This window comes from Opisthorchis viverrini (genome assembly GCF_000715545.1).
Source record: "Opisthorchis viverrini unplaced genomic scaffold opera_v5_50, whole genome shotgun sequence".
NCBI lineage: Eukaryota > Metazoa > Platyhelminthes > Trematoda > Opisthorchiida > Opisthorchiidae > Opisthorchis > Opisthorchis viverrini.
Window position 1 is genome coordinate 1010110 of NW_008751706.1, and position 17319 is coordinate 1027428.

The following is a 17319-nucleotide window of genomic DNA, read 5'->3' on the forward strand; positions in this document are numbered from 1 at the left end:
GAAACTAGGGGGAAATAGTTTGCCTTTATTTCATGTTACGCTTTGTTCGGACAGTTCACTGCGTTTATGACTTGTTTTCTACTTAGTTTGCCTTAAGTTCTTAATGAAACACCTCGCGCATAAGGCTTCTGAAGACTTTTCGGCAAGCCAACACGTTGTTTATACTACTCGTATGGTTGCTGAAAGGTCGTCGACACCTCGCGACCGGTTTCGCACTTCTTAAGGCTCATCAGTTATACGCAGTCCCCTGGAAACATCACAAACGAGAGATCCAGCTGTGTTCCGGGTGAGTCTCTCGAAAAACCAAATTAGTTGGTAAATGAGTGTATTTCGCTAATTTCGTGCAATTTGGTTTCGAGTGAAACATAAGGTTGACAGAAACTCGGTGACTGGGCCTACCTGATGAGCCACAAGCAGGACGAAGCCGGTCGTGGGATGTCGACGAATTTTTAGCAACCTTATGAGTAGTGCACTACAAATACTCATGCATCGTGATATCTCGAATATCGTAGAGACTGAAACATGAGGTGGCCTGGTGAAGCACATTCAGTTGCCTGGAAACATCACAAACAAGAGTTTCAGCTGGGCCCCAGGTGAGTCTCTCGCAAAACCAAATTGGTTTGCAAATGAGTGTATCTTCAGTTTGGCACATTTCCCCACTTTTCGGCAGTCTAAAGTTCTGCTTGGATACAAATTAGACGGAAGTCGCTAAATACTCTAATGGTACACTGATTTGGTTTTAATAGAGGACTCATGTATGTCTCATCAGAATTTGTCGTTGAAGATTTTTCTAATTAAATGTGCCGCAAAAACTTTGCCTAATGTTCCAGTCGGTGAGATTTTTGCACATACATCAGTATATGTTCAAGTCGTTCTGCCCCATTGCTGATGTCCCGACATTAGGAATTGGGAGGAAATTATATCAGATATTTCCGTACAGACTGAACATAGCTCATAAACGCAGAGAGATATCCGGGTGGCCTTAGTTGATTTGGACAGTAGCTGAAGAGCTCTCACACGCACTATTTGCATCGCCCTGTCAAAACAGTCAAACTACTGAATAAGACCTGGATTCGAACTTAGTTGTCTAAACAAAAATGAGTTGTTCCAGCGCATCATTTGATGGTTTCGATACTCAGCCCAACTGACTTTGGATTCGATTTCGTTTGAATTCCTGAATTCAATAAGAGGGTACACGTAACCGAAACCAGACGCGAGCTGTCGAAACTTGTTTTTTTCCATACTTTTCTTCCCAGTTCATTCAAGTTTTATCCTCACCCAGCTGCTTGTCGTGTGCTCGATTTTTCCGAAACGCTTCACAGGCACATTTGGCAGCTAACTTCACGCCGTTGGTACTGCCCAACGGTCGAAACCGCACATCTGATTATGTTCGGTGGAGATGAGGATGAATGAACTGGGCTTGCTAGAACAACAGCCAGTAATCACCTGTCGAACCCAACGTTATCCCTGCTGTGCTGATGGAGCATCGAATTATGACTGTGTTCGTACGACACGCGCGTGATAGTTTTTCTTACATGCTCTCTGTGCGTGCGCATGCACGCACACTCCCCCTAATCCGCGTGCAATTTTTATTTGTCCTATCGACCGGCATAAGCATCACAACCAAAATGACCTTCCGGAAAACTATTTGTGCTTCAGTGCACTGAGGCTAGACAAGCGAAACCCACCGCTAACCGTCAGCAACAAGTTTGCCCGTGGAACAAACACCTTGATAGTTCTAATGCTACTGTATGTAGTCTGTGTTGTGCTGCGCATACCGAGTTTGCTTACCGAATGTTGTTGTGGCATCAGTTCACCTGTCACGGGTGGTCATTGTTTCATGCACCCCATGTGGTTTCGCGGTTTCCAGCGCCAGTTCTGCGCAGGGCTAGCCTTGTCGACGCATGGCATATTGTCTCCTGCTGAGTTCGCACACACACTTTTGACAGCATGTTGTGTACACTGAACGTGAGGGGCTAGGCGTTGGTCACAGCGAGGAGCTTTCAGTTTGATCAGGAAGAAATTTCGCAGCAAACATGAGTCGTTTGCTTTTCGACTAGCTTGGACGGCTCACCTGTGCATATTTAGCTGTTTCTGCTTCTGTTGCGTGTTCACTCGTCCTCCTGTAAAACCAATAATTTCAGTGGAGGGCAACGTTACGAGCCCAACCTGGGCGTGTCGATTGTTTCAATCTAAACTTGGGCAGCCTGGTCATAGGCTTGTTCGCTGAGCTGGGCAATTTGATTGCAAACGCCTCATCAACAATCATCATCAGCGCGTTATTGGGGAGCGTAGTGGTGGGTTAGTGGTTGGACAGACTCACCTTATTGCAGCCCTCGTTCTACCTTCCGGTTGCATGGTAGCTGAGCGCCAAAAGGGTGGTCAAAACTGAAAGTGTATCTCTTATCCGTTTCCTATTATTACCGGGTTTGGAACTCTCAACAGGTAAGCTGGCCACATTCGAATTCGGAAGACTTTTCAGCATTGCGCTTAAGTTCTTCCTACGTCTAATGAACGCAAAGTTTAGTGGACTAAATGTCACACCTCTACTTTCCCTTATCATTCCCTGGTAACGAAATCTCAACTTTGACTACGCAGTGATCACACAGCTGTCTTTCACCACAAATCTCATCGGTAGTATCTTCCTCGTGTGATTGGATTTGGTAACTTTCACAGAACGACACCCTAAATTAACGCTGAGTTATCGAAACAAGGTCAAGTTCACTCATTTGCAAACTGATTTGGGTTTTCGAAAGACTCAACTCAGTTGAATCTCTCGTTTGTGATGTTCTCAGGTTCAAGTAGAACATAAGGTTGATAGAAACTCGAGGACTGCGCCTACTTGATGAGCCCTAAAAAGGGTGACTGTATATTCGCAACGTACTACTCATAAGGCTGCTGAAGATCAGTCGACAGCCCACGAAAGATTCAGCTGGGTTCCAGGTGAGTCTCTCGAAAGAACCAAATTAGTTTGCAAATGAGTTTATATTCACTAATTTCGTGCAATTTGGTTTCAAGTAAAACATAAGGTTGACGGAGACCCGGAGACTGGGCCTACCTGATGAGCCCGAATTGGAAGGGCTGCCGACGAATTTTCAGCAACATTATGAGTAGTACATTACAAAGGTCAAATTCACGTTACACGTTCGGATTTATTCGACTGTCGAGTATTGAGAAATGCTGTCAAAATATTCTCTCCGTTTTCACTCAAGTCCATTGGCGTTTGAGATAAAGTGGGTTGTTGACTCTGAGAACTTGACCACTCTGGCTAATCACCTGAAAGTTTCTCGTCGCTTCAATGCGCAACAGCTGATCCATCCCCGTAAGTAGCCTGTATGTTAGCAAAATACACTCAGTTGCAAACTAATTTGGTTGACGGAAACTCGGGGACTGCGGCTATCTGATGAGCCCCAAGATGAAGTAACCGGTCGTGGACTGTCGACGAATCTTCAGCAACCTTACGAGTAGTGCATTGCAAATATAGCCTGTATGCCCTATGATTTCCAGATTGGGGTGCCTGCACGGGTTTATGAGACCTGACCAACATTGGCTCCAGCTCACTGGTTCGCTGCGAGTTGACTGAATTTTCATCATGTCAGTGGGAAGTTGGTATCAATGAAAGCCGAATCGATTTCTCGGAGCACTATTCTACACATCAGGACGACTGTGTGAATAATGCTCACAAAGCTGGGATGAACCATGATGCTTGTGGATATGAGTGATTTGAATTTACCGAATTTGCCAAACTTTGAACTTCAAATGACGGTATCATTCGAGCAATAGCTGACCATCGATCCCGCACCAGTCAGCCTTCAGTGTTTAAAAGCTTTTTTTTACAAAAAACCCCATCATTCACACCAAATGATGTGCCCCTTCTTTTTGTTTTTTTTTCCTGCGTCTCAGAGAACCATCCAAAAGAACGCACAATATGTCTGTTTGCAATCGAAAAACTGTGTGGTTGATAAACGCCGTCGAAATCGATGCCAATATTGTCGATTTCAAAAGTGTCTCAAAGTGGGCATGGTCAAAGAAGGTAAGTCAGCTTATATGTTCCATTTCTGAAGCCTTCCTGTTCTATGCCACACGACAGGATTATGTCGTAGAAAACGGTACTGTCTCAACATAAACCGGCACAAACGCTAACAAGGCCATTGGCCCAATTCGTTACGGAGAAACGATTTATGTACACATAGTTCAGTTCGTCCAGCACTATAATTTTCTGCCAATACATGACCAAGATTGAACACTACTCAGCACTGAAAGAAAAATAGACCAAACGATTTGCGAAAATCTTTCCGGAGTCACTAGAAAAGATCAAATATAGCCTGCATATTGGAGTTGGATTTTTGTCCGGTAATTCTCCCACTCTTCAGGAATGAGAACCTCTAGCAGAAGGTCTTGTTTATGGAGGAGACTATTCACAAGGTTGTTGAAAACTCTTTGACTGTCCACGACCGGTTTTGCCCTTCTTGGGGATCATCAGGTAGGCGCAGCGCAGTCCCCGAGTTTCCGTCAACCTTATATTCTACTTGAACCCAAATTGGACTGATTGCGACAAATAAACTCTTTTGCAAATTAATCTTTTCTAGTCTCCTGAGACAGGCTATCCGAAGAACATCGGCTATTTTACGTCCAGCAACGAAACCGCGCCCCACCAAACCCATAAAGCGACATAAAATTTCACAAAGGTGTCAACCTTGTCAACAGGTTTTACAGAGGACTATGAGAAACTGTGTCCTAGTATCCCGCCCCGAGAATCCTGATTCTCAGTCGATACACAAATATACACACAATGAATTAAACCTCTCCTTCTGCATAAACCCAGATCGTCCTAACTTGTCCCCTGAATCATACTTTACCGCCCACACCACCCCCAATTGTCGCTGGAGCATAAATAATCCGATGCTTGCTCCCGTTTTCAAATAGCAAGACGTGAACCCGAGAAAACGAACTGATTAAAAATCATACTCTAGCCCTCCTCAAGGTTTATAAATGAAATGCCCGCCTATTTTTACCTCGTTTTAATCAAGAACTCTTCCAAATCAATTGGTTACTGACAATATGTCCACGAGTTCTGACGCATTTTTGGAATGGGTCTGAACAGACGGCCAGAAGAAGCACTCACTCAGGAAGTGTAATAATATTTATTGAACTCCCGGCAGGCAACTAATATCTTTGACCTTCTTTAGCCATTCACTGAAAAACCAAAAGTGTAGTGTGAATGCAACTCCTACCTGTGGGTGGTACAGGTGAGTTCTTCAACCCCCACATTTGGTATAGAGGAAGTATGGCACACAACTGAGCGCTGTCCGAAAGTAGGCAAGATCAGATATCTGCTCGGGACAAATATCTGATGAACTGAACGAATGGATTTCGGAACGTAAATCTGGAATTACAGGAAAACTTTGTTATACAAAAGAGTGGATCTTGTCGCATCGCCCAAACTCTAGTCAGAAGCGAATTGTCCAGATTACGGGGCACGCGCAGTATACGGAAGTGATGAATAGCCTTGTGCATTCCTAGAGGAGATTTTAGTAGAACAGAGTGGATGGAGAGTTGGTTTAGTAGACATGCAGTCCAACAGAATCTACTTCAACGAAAGGCTTTACAAGATACCGAACCACTAGGGAGATCACAGACTTCCGGTACGTCCTAGGTCACGTGGATCTACACGTGGACCGCATGCAGGAGATCGATTTGGAGAGGTTGCTGAAAAGTTAATAATACGCTTGTTTAAGGTTAGTACAAGCACCAGAATGATTTCTTTTCATAATACCAAACACGATGTGTCTCGGTAATCTGTTTACAACGTACAAGGCTTTCTGAGGAAGGCCGGGGAATGCGACAGAGGAAAACAGAGAAAACATGATCAATATTCAAGGGAATGAGAAGGGCCCTCAATCAGAGCGCACAAAAAGAAATTCGCAAGTCTGAACGTGAGATGCCTAACTGAGGCTATTGGCTGGGGTAATTTCGAGTTATTTCACATCAATAAAACCTTGGAGACAAATGTTATTGACTATAAACGATGAGAAGCTACCACGAAGATCTTGAATCTGATCTGTATTGTGTGGGAAAGTATCTTAGCACTAGCAAAAAACAACAGGTGAACCCTAAACACGTTCAATCTGTAATTTTCTGTGATCTTCCCGAACGGGATTGTCACAGCCGATACCGTCAGCAACACCGTTTATAGACAACACCGAGGAAAGGATAGCGTATATCTGTTTATTCGAAGAAAGGGACATGTGTCTTTAGCTAGCTGGCTGAAATTTACTCCCCTAGGGGTACTTCTTCGAGTAAAGTGAGGTACAGTCGCGTTTATAATTAGTGAGGTGCTATCAGTCCTGTGTAGTTATAACTGTGTAGATCACCGCGTTAGTCATTGGGATTCCGGTTTTGGACGCCACCTCAGCAAGAAGGGAGATGGGGCACCAGTTTGTACGTAGACCGTTTTCAACGGTGTAACAGTGTCGATACTCATTCGGTGCATTGCTTCCGTCCACTGTTTAAAATCTGGTTAGCCATCACAAGTTTGTTGCCACGACAAAACCAACTTTGCCGGTCTTATTGTCTGGGACAAATTGGTCAGCATAACAGTCTGCAAAGTTCAGAATTGCTGTCGACCGCAGATCTGGATGCAATCCGACACAAGCTTATAGCTGTTTCAAACCTTATTAGATATCCTAGTTTTTCATTCCTGGGTCATTCAGAGGGGCTCCGAAATCCTGTCACGAACTTTCGGAGGACTGAAGTCAGCCCAAGAAGATATCATAGTTTTTTGGGCAAGCAAAGTTCCCACCAATTCTCTAGTTTTGGGTCCACCTCATGTAGCCTCCACAAAATGCTTAGATCTTCCTTTTTGTTCCTGCCTAACACATTGTTCAAGTAGACCAAACAATATTTTAGAACGAAACCTCACAAGCCTATCTGAAATAGGCTGGATGGAACGCTAGTCAGGCCAGAAGACATCATCTGAAATCCGCGGGATAACCCGAATATGGTCTCTCATCTCTCTATTTCTTCTATCTACCCCGAGGCCATGCTCAACGTACTGAACGTAGGTGGGAAAAGAAAATTCTCTCTTCGTTACATGGTGTAACCAGCGTGAAATCATATTTTACCCTGTATGGGTGTGACGTACTACTCATTCGGTCGCTGAAAAACTCTTGACAGCCCACGATTGGGTTTCGCCCTTTTTGGGGCTCATCAGGAAGGCTCATTTCCCGCGTTTCCTTTAAACTTATGTTCCACTTGAACCCTAATCGCTCGAAGAAGAACGTCACATGCAAGAGATTCAGCTAGATTCAAGATGAGTTGCCCGTAGAAATCAAAGTGATATGGGGATAACTTTACTGGAATTCTTCTTGGACAGCACCACAGGCGCTGACCACTGGGATTCGGGGTGTCGAATCACCTTGTTCTGCAACATTTCCGCGATCATATCCTTTACTACCTGCCGACAGTATAGTGGGAGGTGACGTGGCTGGGTACGAGTGTGGGTCGCCTCCCTGGTATTGATTAATTGGCCACTGAGCGATTTTGCGCACGTGCATGAGGGTTAATAACTTGAAATCAGAATGAAACATTTATCAACTCTGGAGTTTTTGCAGGTTATCGAGGGTCTGGCACACCCTCAAGTCCTCCTCGAGCGTCTTTGGCGGACGAATTACGAGTTCTTTTTACAGCCACAGTTTCGCAGGATATTTTCTCATCTTTGCAACGGAATTGAGCTCATAGTTTTGTATGTGGACAGGAGGTTGAGTAGCAGTTTAGGCCAAGTACCGTTTTCCGTGACCAGGGCCCAACTCTGTCACAGACAACTGGGGAGACAGAACACATGACCAAATGAAATAAGTAGGTTTTCGGGTCAGGTTTGCAAATGTGTTTGGATTGATTACGAATTGATACTGACAACACGGATACTGTATGATCGTGACTCATTCTTATCCGTAATACCCGAACACGTCAGGTGTCCAGCACTAGTGACCTGACGAGTCAGTATGGTTGCTAGACGCGTCCTGAGGCTTGTTGACGCGGATGTGGCAGGTGAGTAAATAGACATTAGGAGCTTGTGGTGAATCACACTAAACCACCAACTTTTCAATACTATTGCGTTTCTATCAACAAGTCAAACCAACGAACTGTGAGCCACACTCGAATGGTAAGAGCGCAAATTTGATGACCGGAAGGTCCGTGGTTCGAACCCGACCTCTGCCTCTCGACTTTCCCTGTCTAGGCTTGGGCAACCTGGCCGTATCCCAGCCCTCGTGCTCGCACGTGCATGAGGGTTAATAACTTGAAATCAGAATGAAACATTTATCAACTCTGGAGTTTTTGCAGGTTATCGAGGGTCTGGCACACCCTCAAGTCCTCCTCGAGCGTCTTTGGCGGACGAATTACGAGTTCTTTTTACAGCCACAGTTTCGCAGGATATTTTCTCATCTTTGCAACGGAATTGAGCTCATAGTTTTGTATGTGGACAGGAGGTTGAGTAGCAGTTTAGGCCAAGTACCGTTTTCCGTGACCAGGGCCCAACTCTGTCACACACAACTGGGGAGACAGAACACATGACCAAATGAAATAAGTAGGTTTTCGGGTCAGGTTTGCAAATGTGTTTGGATTGATTACGAATTGATACTGACAACACGGATACTGTATGATCGTGACTCATTCTTATCCGTAATACCCGAACACGTCAGGTGTCCAGCACTAGTGACCTGACGAGTCAGTATGGTTGCTAGACGCGTCCTGAGGCTTGTTGACGCGGATGTGGCAGGTGAGTAAATAGACATTAGGAGCTTGTGGTGAATCACACTAAACCACCAACTTTTCAATACTATTGCGTTTCTATCAACAAGTCAAACCAACGAACTGTGAGCCACACTCGAATGGTAAGAGCGCAAATTTGATGACCGGAAGGTCCGTGGTTCGAAACCGACCTCTGTTTGTCGACTGTCTAGGCTTGGGCAGCCTGGCGGTATCCCAATCCTCGTGCTTCCTTCGGGTAGCATGGCAGTTAGGCACCGAAAGGGTGTTACAGCTGAACGATTTCATTTTGCTTTCTTAAGCAAAACTCAAATAAGATGTACAATCAAGACCTATTTTGTCTTCTCTCCCGCTACGGTTTTTCCTGTCACTCTGCACCAAGCACAGAGGAACTAGATCCGAGATCTACTGCTACTCTGAACATGTTAACTTGTGATTGGATCCAGTCCGAAACGACTTACAAACTCAGGTTGGTGTACAAAACAGTCAGCACCATACTCGTTTGGATTAAGTTTGGGAAATAGACTCCTGGATAGTTCTTTCCTCAAATGACTTTATGCAAGCGATTGATTCAAAGCATCTTTAATGCAGTCCTGCCGAAAACGTGTCTCACTAGAGTTTGAAAAGTAGTGGTTCTCAGATTTTCCGTTTCATCGAACAATTGTGACGTCTTCTTGTCTCGTGTACATTAGTAACTTGGCAATATGTTATGAACAACTTCAAGGGGTGTACATGCAGACTTCTCTGTGGAGGATCCTCTCGAAGAGAGGCCAGTCTCAAATGCTGTTACTTTTTGTCATTAGATAATCGCGGTTGATCACTGGTGGACTCGGCCAGCCTGATGAATAGAGATCAGACTGATGGTCACGAACAAACACGCGACCACACCGAAACCAGAGATGAATCCCGCCGATTACTTTCGGGAGTTCCTGTGATAAGAGAAATTAACAGAGAGAGAGAGAGAGACTTGCCTTACTCTATGGATTATAAAACGCATGCATAATTTTTGTGGGAGCCTTTTTCTGTATCGATTTTAGTTCGAGGCTGTCTCATCAGCGTATCACAGTCCATCCTAATGAGATTGGTACGAATCGTATAGAAATAAGCATTCCCAGATGTGAACAAGCAAGCCTTGCATTCAAGTTTGTTAGTGCTATTGTCTTTTACTTGAAGTAATATCAGAAGGTGAATAACACGAACAATAAACAGTTATGTATAGTGGTTACCAGAGACACTAGTACAACTGAATAATACACAAAAGGAAATAAGAGACTTATTGGGTTCTTCGTTTTCAGCCGAGGTTTGTAGGACGCAGTGGAATTGAATGCGGGTCTTGACGGAGTGTGCTGAAATCTGGCCCGTTTCTTGTCGTTTAATCCAAAACGATATCAAGTCCAGAATTTTCCTGCACAGTGAGTCGTGCGTGGGTTTCAACTGACTCTGGTCAAGGCGCGGTGTGAAGTGACGAGCGTCGGCATCCTGATGTCGTTGTTCCGTTGTGAATGAGGATGCGCTTCCATTGTTTGTCTTAGGATAAGATCCCAATAATCTCGGTTAGTCATGGGGCGAAATGTTCATGACGTAATCCGAACAGGAGTGAAACAATGAGTGTGCATGCGTTAAACAGATTATGTGAGTGCATGAAGGTAAACATTGATGAGATAGTAACCGAACAGTGAAAGCGGTTGAAGATAAACGCTGACGGGATGGTAACCAACAAGTCTATCCAGCGAGCCCAAATTGACTCATGAGAGTACCCGCATGCACGGGCAGGTTTTCTTCGTTGGCAGCACCTAGTTGCTATCAGCAAACGAACCTAGACCATCCAGGTACGTTTGTGACCTCTCTCAGAAGCAGTAAACTCCTTGCAGCTTTCCATCACCCCAGTGGGGATATCTTCCTTTTTGAGAATACGAATAATGAGAATTCATGGTGAACAAATTACGAGCTAGACTACTCAAAACTTTCTGCGTGACATGAGTTAGTTTTTCACTGTAAAGGTTCACAACCTAAATGACTGATGGTTAGACTATGAGTGTATATATTTCCTGATATGAATTCACGTTGGAACACCACCGAAGATGTACCGTGTATAACAATGTTGCCTGTACGCGAATACTGTACTTGGCGGCAGTAGTTTTTAATGCCACAACCGGTGTGCACTTGTCCAAAATAGCATGCGCTCTAATTGTAGGAAAGTGAACCCACATCCCCGTCAAATGGTCAGACGTAGTACGTTTTAGGACTGCCAAACACAAAGACACACACACGCGCACGCGCACACACACAGCCATTAGGTACCACAAGCATTTGTTCCAATCTATTCGGCTGTCAACACCCGCACTACTCCAATACAACAAACAGTCCCGAGTATCACGGATTCTACGGTCTGTCAGTCCGAAAACGGCCCGGGAGAAGTTTCACGCCTGTAGACACATTACGGTTGTCTGCACTGCGAAAGATTTACAACGTGACCCATGAGGTGTGGCATACTGCATCGGATCAACCTCGGTGCGTAGTTCATGCTCCGAAGTTGTGTTTGCGACATAGTTGACGGGACATTTGTCATCTGGATGAATAAGGTTCCGGGGAGACGATAGAAGAATCGACTAAGTGGAAGTTGGCGAGATTCACAACTGTTGCGTCATTGCAAATGAGCTTTCGTTGAAAAAACACTGACTAAATCTGACTAGAAAGCACAAAAATCACTTCGACTGGCTGCTTGTGATTTGCTTACCGGCAAACCGAAGCATTTCCGTGGTGGGAAAAATTCGGTTTGTTGATCTGCCGAAAATGAAGGTTGTCTCAGTGCCATTTTCTTTTCAACAGGTACTTGTTGTCAAGCCTTAAGTTGGACCAGTGCTGATATTTTTGAATCAAATACGCCGTTCAGTTGAAAGAATCGACAATTTAACAAAGGTTCGTTCTTTGTAAGGTAGCTTCATGTTGTACTTAGCCAACTTCATTTTGATTCCAGCGGATTGAGTATCCTATCCTTGAATAGGTAACTTGTTGTTGGCAACTTCGTAACCAAATCTATCTTTCTTAGCCCTCGTACAGTCTGGCAAACTAAAGAAACACTGGATTTGTGCATCCGGAATGAATTAAAGAAAAATCAATAAGAATTAGTAAATGGATTGGCCAGCATTAGCCCTAAAGCAACTGTTATTTCTACTGGGACCCATCAAGTGACCGTGAACTGAATGACTTCTTTCTATTCATCGCTGTTTGGCAACAGTTTGGTCTATATGAATGCCTTGTTTACTGATTCACAAACTCTTATCAGCGTCATCCTCATGTTTATATCCGTCTGTCACCAACATCCCTAAAACCGAAATCTAATATAAACCATGTGTTGCAGTGGTTCGAAAGAGATAATTTATCATCTGGTTCGAAGGCAGTAGTTTATCGCAATTATGTCACCTGCCTGCGTGACATGAAGCTGGTGAGGAAATTTGACGGGGATACCAGCGAATAAAGTCGTTGGGGAATAATTTATTGTAGCACGTAAATCCTACCGTACACAGTGTTAGAATGGCTCACAATATCCAAACAGCTACCCACTCGTTCGCTGACTGCAGAACCATGAAGATGAATGTATCTTCTGACTTGAAACCTGTCCTCAATTCAGAAACTTTATAAATGCCAGAGAGTCAAGAACGGAACACTGTTTGGGCGCTTGATAGATGCAGATACAGGGACAGAGGCAAAGTGTGCGAGAGCATTCTGTGTTCCAAAACACTTGCTCGTGAATGATTCAACCGCGATATGGGGTCAAATCAGAGAAGGGCCGTATTGCTACCAGCCAAATGAGCGATGCTAATTAAAACATAGACATCCAGGATCTGGAACACAGACCAGTTCATGGAGAAGTTATATATTTCGTGAACGGGGGAGAAAATGATCAGAAGCTACAATTCGCAACAGCAGAGAACCGGAATACTACCGCAGTGGGGACAACTCGAACACAAGTTAACCGTCAGTGACATTTGGTCTGTTCGCTGAACTTAGCAGTTGATTTCAAACCTTTCATCATTGAATGAATTAACATCATCAGTGCTAGGTTGAGGGCGGCGAACTCTCAGTCTTCAGCCCGTGCTTATATGGCTTCTAAACAGCATCTAATAGCTCTAACGTGATTGGTTGGCCGCAAGTAGGCTTTCGCGTTATTTTATTGGTCTTTTTGGAATTGAAGTTGCTCTGGTCTCACAACTGGTCATTAGAGTTTTTTCTACACACTTAATTTACTATGTCGAGGCTTGGTGATGGAAGTTGTATATTCTTATTTTGAACACTGGATAGAAATCCATTGCCATCCCACCACCATTTGAGTGAGAATACGCATTTCACTTGTCTGTTTGTTCAAAAATTAGATGCGGTAGATGGTATTGTCAGAACAAAAGTTTGGTACATACCAAAAATAGAGGAACATTTGGCCACCAAAATAAGGAAAATATCAATCAGCTGTAACACCCTTTTGGCGCTTAACTGCCATGCCACCAGAAGGAAACAGGAGGATTGGGAGACTGCTAGGTTGCCCAAGCATAGATAGTCGAGAGGCGGAGTTCGGGTTCGAACCACGGACCCTCCGGTCAGTAAATTCGCACTCTAACCACTTGGGCCATCTTGTCCCCATTCATCGTCACCATATATTGTCAAAAAGATGGAGCTGAGAAGGCCTGTTCTGTCATTCAAACGACAACCAATATTTTTGTCTGCAAGACTAAACAACCTGTTTTTTAGTGAATATACACTCAACTGCAAACTAATTTGGTTTTTTTCGAGAAACTCACCCGATGCAGTACATTCATTGCCTTAGAACATCAAAAACGACAGATTCAGTTGGGTTCCAGGTAAGTCTCTCGAAAGAACCAAATTAGTTTGCAAATGAGTGTATATTCGCTAATTTCGTGCAATTTGGTTTCAAGTAAAACATAAGGTTGACGGAAACCCGGGGACTGGGCCTACCTGATGAGCGTCAAAAAGGTCGAAACCGGTTGTGGGCTGTCGATGGAATTTTCAGCAACCTTATGAGTAGTACATTAAAAAGATAAACAAATATTGCGAAAGTTATCTTTTCAGAAATGTTAGCTGGGTGACACCGAGGATGACAACCCTCGGAATTGTTTGACTCTGCTCACACGCCACTTAACTTCGCTGCAGATAGAGAGGCCGGTAAAATGTTTTAGCTTCTGGACGTCTGTCGAGGAGAAGATGAAATCGATCGATTAAAGGGAGTAAGTATATACCGGAAACCGGGCCAGTACACCAATCTCCTCACCTTTATGGACATGTGATACAGTTTGGTCTAACCTTAAGAATCTGGGAGACCTGCATCGGCATTGGTTTTGTTGCCAAAGACGACAGCTTGTAACAAGACGCCTCAAACCAAAGGCAGAGAGTGAACGTCTGCGGCGTAAAAAAAACAGTAGCAAAAAGCCCATCCAAAACCCTGTTTGGCAATTGAAACGGCGCCCGAAACGGTGGCCGATCCACCAGCCACTGTCTTGAAACACAAGTTCAATACGGTTCAGGGGAGAGTACGCTTCGACAGTGATTTACAGCACAGCAACTGTAACGTTTCGGATTGACAAAATATCTAGGTGAGACCTTTGATATTCATATGAAACTTTACATGATCAAGTAATTTTTGTTCCGTTGCACACTTTGATTACTCCGGCGTCCAACAACAAAAACGTGCTGTCGTTGAGCCGAATCAAACAGACTGTTGTTTTGCTCAGCTGGAGAGGGCCAATCAAAATGGAGATGTCAGCTTTGTCCTCGGCGCAGCCTTGGTTCCACTCCTGGACACCGAGCATGCTGAGTGCAGGGGCGGTTTTTGATTGGATCAGCGCAGAGGTATGCATCTTCGCAGCATGCTACATACCCTTTAGTAGTTCTTTACATAATCAACTGCAACTGAGTGGAATTACAGTAAATGGCTAGTTGAAAGATAGGTTCTGAAAGTACGTAATGTTTCAAGATAAAGAGGGAGGGGTGAAGAGAAGGAAAACGGGCTGAATCCTTGGCACATCACGAACCGCATTCCGTTGTTCTCTAACCTCATTCAGTCGGGGTTGTACAATGCAATCCTCTGTATGTTCATAAAAATGTATTGGTGAATTTTCGAGCCAGGTTGGTCCTTAAAGCAAGCATGAGAATTAAGTAAGTAAGTAAGTAAGTAAGTAAGTAAGTAAGTAAGTAAGTAAGTAAGTAAGTAAGTAAGTAAGTAAGTAAGTAAGTAAGTAAGTAAGTAAGTAAGTAAGTAAGTAAGTAAGTAAGTAAGTAAGTAAGTAAGTAAGTAAGTAAGTAAGTAAGTAAGTAAGTAAGTAAGTAAGTAAGTAAGTAAGTAAGTAAGTAAGTAAGTAAGTAAGTAAGTAAGTAAGTAAGTAAGTAAGTAAGTAAGTAAGTAAGTAAGTAAGTAAGTAAGTAAGTAAGTAAGTAAGTAAGTAAGTAAGTAAGTAAGTAAGTAAGTAAGTAAGTAAGTAAGTAAGTAAGTAAGTAAGTAAGTAAGTAAGTAAGTAAGTAAGTAAGTAAGTAAGTAAGTAAGTAAGTAAGTAAGTAAGTAAGTAAGTAAGTAAGTAAGTAAGTAAGTAAGTAAGTAAGTAAGTAAGTAAGTAAGTAAGTAAGTAAGTAAGTAAGTAAGTAAGTAAGTAAGTAAGTAAGTAAGTAAGTAAGTAAGTAAGTAAGTAAGTAAGTAAGTAAGTAAGTAAGTAAGTAAGTAAGTAAGTAAGTAAGTAAGTAAGTAAGTAAGTAAGTAAGTAAGTAAGTAAGTAAGTAAGTAAGTAAGTAAGTAAGTAAGTAAGTAAGTAAGTAAGTAAGTAAGTAAGTAAGTAAGTTAGTAAGTAAGTAAGCAAGTAGGTAAGTAAGTAAGCAAGTAGGTAAGTGAGTCAGTAAGTAACCAACTAAATAATTAAGTAAGCAAATGAATAAGTAAGTAAGTTAGCAAGTAAGTGGGTAGGTAAGTAAGAGGCCGAAGCTTCTGTTACCTCTTTAGTGACCAAATATTATTGTACTGCAGTTTGCGACGGTGGACAATTTAAAAGCACCCATGGAGGGTTGAAGTCCGGGCCGTCTTAAAGGAAGCCCGCCATGTTAATCGCTTAGCTACCGGGCTATCAGCTGTTCTGATTCACTTATTACGAACAAATTTTAAGATGACCCCAGGTAACCGTTTAAGGCATAGTTGTCGAAGGTAGTCAGTCAGTCCGCAGTGCTCGCAAACTCAAGGCCTGGCCAGATGTTGAGAAAGAAAAGTCTTCGCGTTTAGGGAGGATTTTATCCTTGTCAATACCGCAGTAAAAAACAGATAAGTGATCTGTCATGACTACATCTGGATATACTACGAGAATTGTTGCAGTTTCCACAAAAGATCATTCTTTATGGAAAGACCAGTTGCACTTCCAGCAAAGAGATCTACCACAGAAAGGATCGCTGACAAACTGCACAACTCCACCCCGGTGCATTTAGACTAACCTCGTGACTACCATGTCTCTGAAGACTCCTATTCATTGCCCATTAATTAATATTTGCCGAGGTCATGTTTGGCCGGTTAAAAGTACATTTGTGACTTTCAGGATCGACCTACAAACTGGAAACGCGTTGGGAATTATTGATAGATGAAAAGCGCATGAACGCTTCCTGCCCCCAATCATCTCGTTAATTTCGGACGCATTAAAATCAAGGTCGATTAATCAAAGTGAAACATTAACTGCCGGCTGTCGAAACAAAGAGCGTGCAGGAAAAATTAACGCTCGTAATACAGCTGAATGTCCCGTTTATGATGTTCTCAGGCAACTGAATGTGCTGCACCAGGCCGCCTCAAGTTTCAGTCGCTAAGATATTCGAGATGTCGCGACACACATATGTTTTGTAATCTACTACTCATAAGGTTGCTGAAGATTCGTCGACAGTCCACGACCGGTTTCGTCCTTCTTGCGGCTTATCAGGTAGGCGCAGTCCCCAAGCGTCCGTCAATCTTATGTTCTACTTGAAACTAAATTGCACAAAACTGGTGAAATACACTAATTTGCAAACTATTTTGTTTTTTTTCGAGAGACCCACCTGGAATCAAGGTGGATCTCTGGTTTGTGATAGTTGTGATAAATATACATGTATTAAGGATGTATCCGTATCGCGATATCTCGAATATCGTAGCGACTGAAACATGAGGCGGCCTGGTTGAGCAGTTGCCTTGAGACATCACGAACGAGAGATTCAGCTGGGTTCCGGGTGAGTCTCTCGAAAAACCAAATTAGTTTGCAAATGAGTGTATATCCGCTGATTTCGTGCAATTTGGTTTCAAGTAGAACACAAGATTGACGTAAACCTGGGGACTGCGCCTACCTGATGATCTCGAAGTGGAAGGGCGAAACCGGTCGTGGGCTGTCGAAGAGATCTCAACAACCTTGTGAGTAGTTTCCTTTATGAAAATATACTGCGATATCTCGAATATCTTGCCAACCGAAACATGAGGCAGTGGCCTTTGTGCAGCACATTCAGTTGTAGAATATCATAAACGAGAGCTTCAATTGAGTCTCTAGTGAAAAC

The 17319-nt window shown here is 43.3% G+C and overlaps 2 protein-coding genes across 2 annotated transcripts in view; one reads left to right on the forward strand and one right to left on the reverse strand.

Annotated features, from left to right (window-relative positions):
- Positions 1 to 546: 546 nt before the first annotated feature.
- On the reverse strand, positions 547 to 9057 carry T265_03481 (hypothetical protein; the record flags this gene model as incomplete). Its single annotated transcript, XM_009167981.1, has 4 exons — positions 547 to 679; positions 4423 to 4593; positions 8142 to 8298; positions 8943 to 9057. 4 exons carry the CDS (start codon positions 9055 to 9057, stop codon positions 547 to 549), a joined length of 576 nt encoding a protein of 191 aa, XP_009166245.1.
- T265_13267 (hypothetical protein) overlaps positions 3904 to 17319 on the forward strand; it is a gene marked incomplete at both ends in the record, with an annotated part of 38196 nt that continues 24780 nt past the window's right edge. Inside the window, one exon of the mRNA XM_009168016.1 lies at positions 3904 to 4033. Coding sequence (XP_009166280.1) covers positions 3904 to 4033 — 130 coding nt within the window. The remainder of the gene's footprint in view (positions 4034 to 17319) is intronic.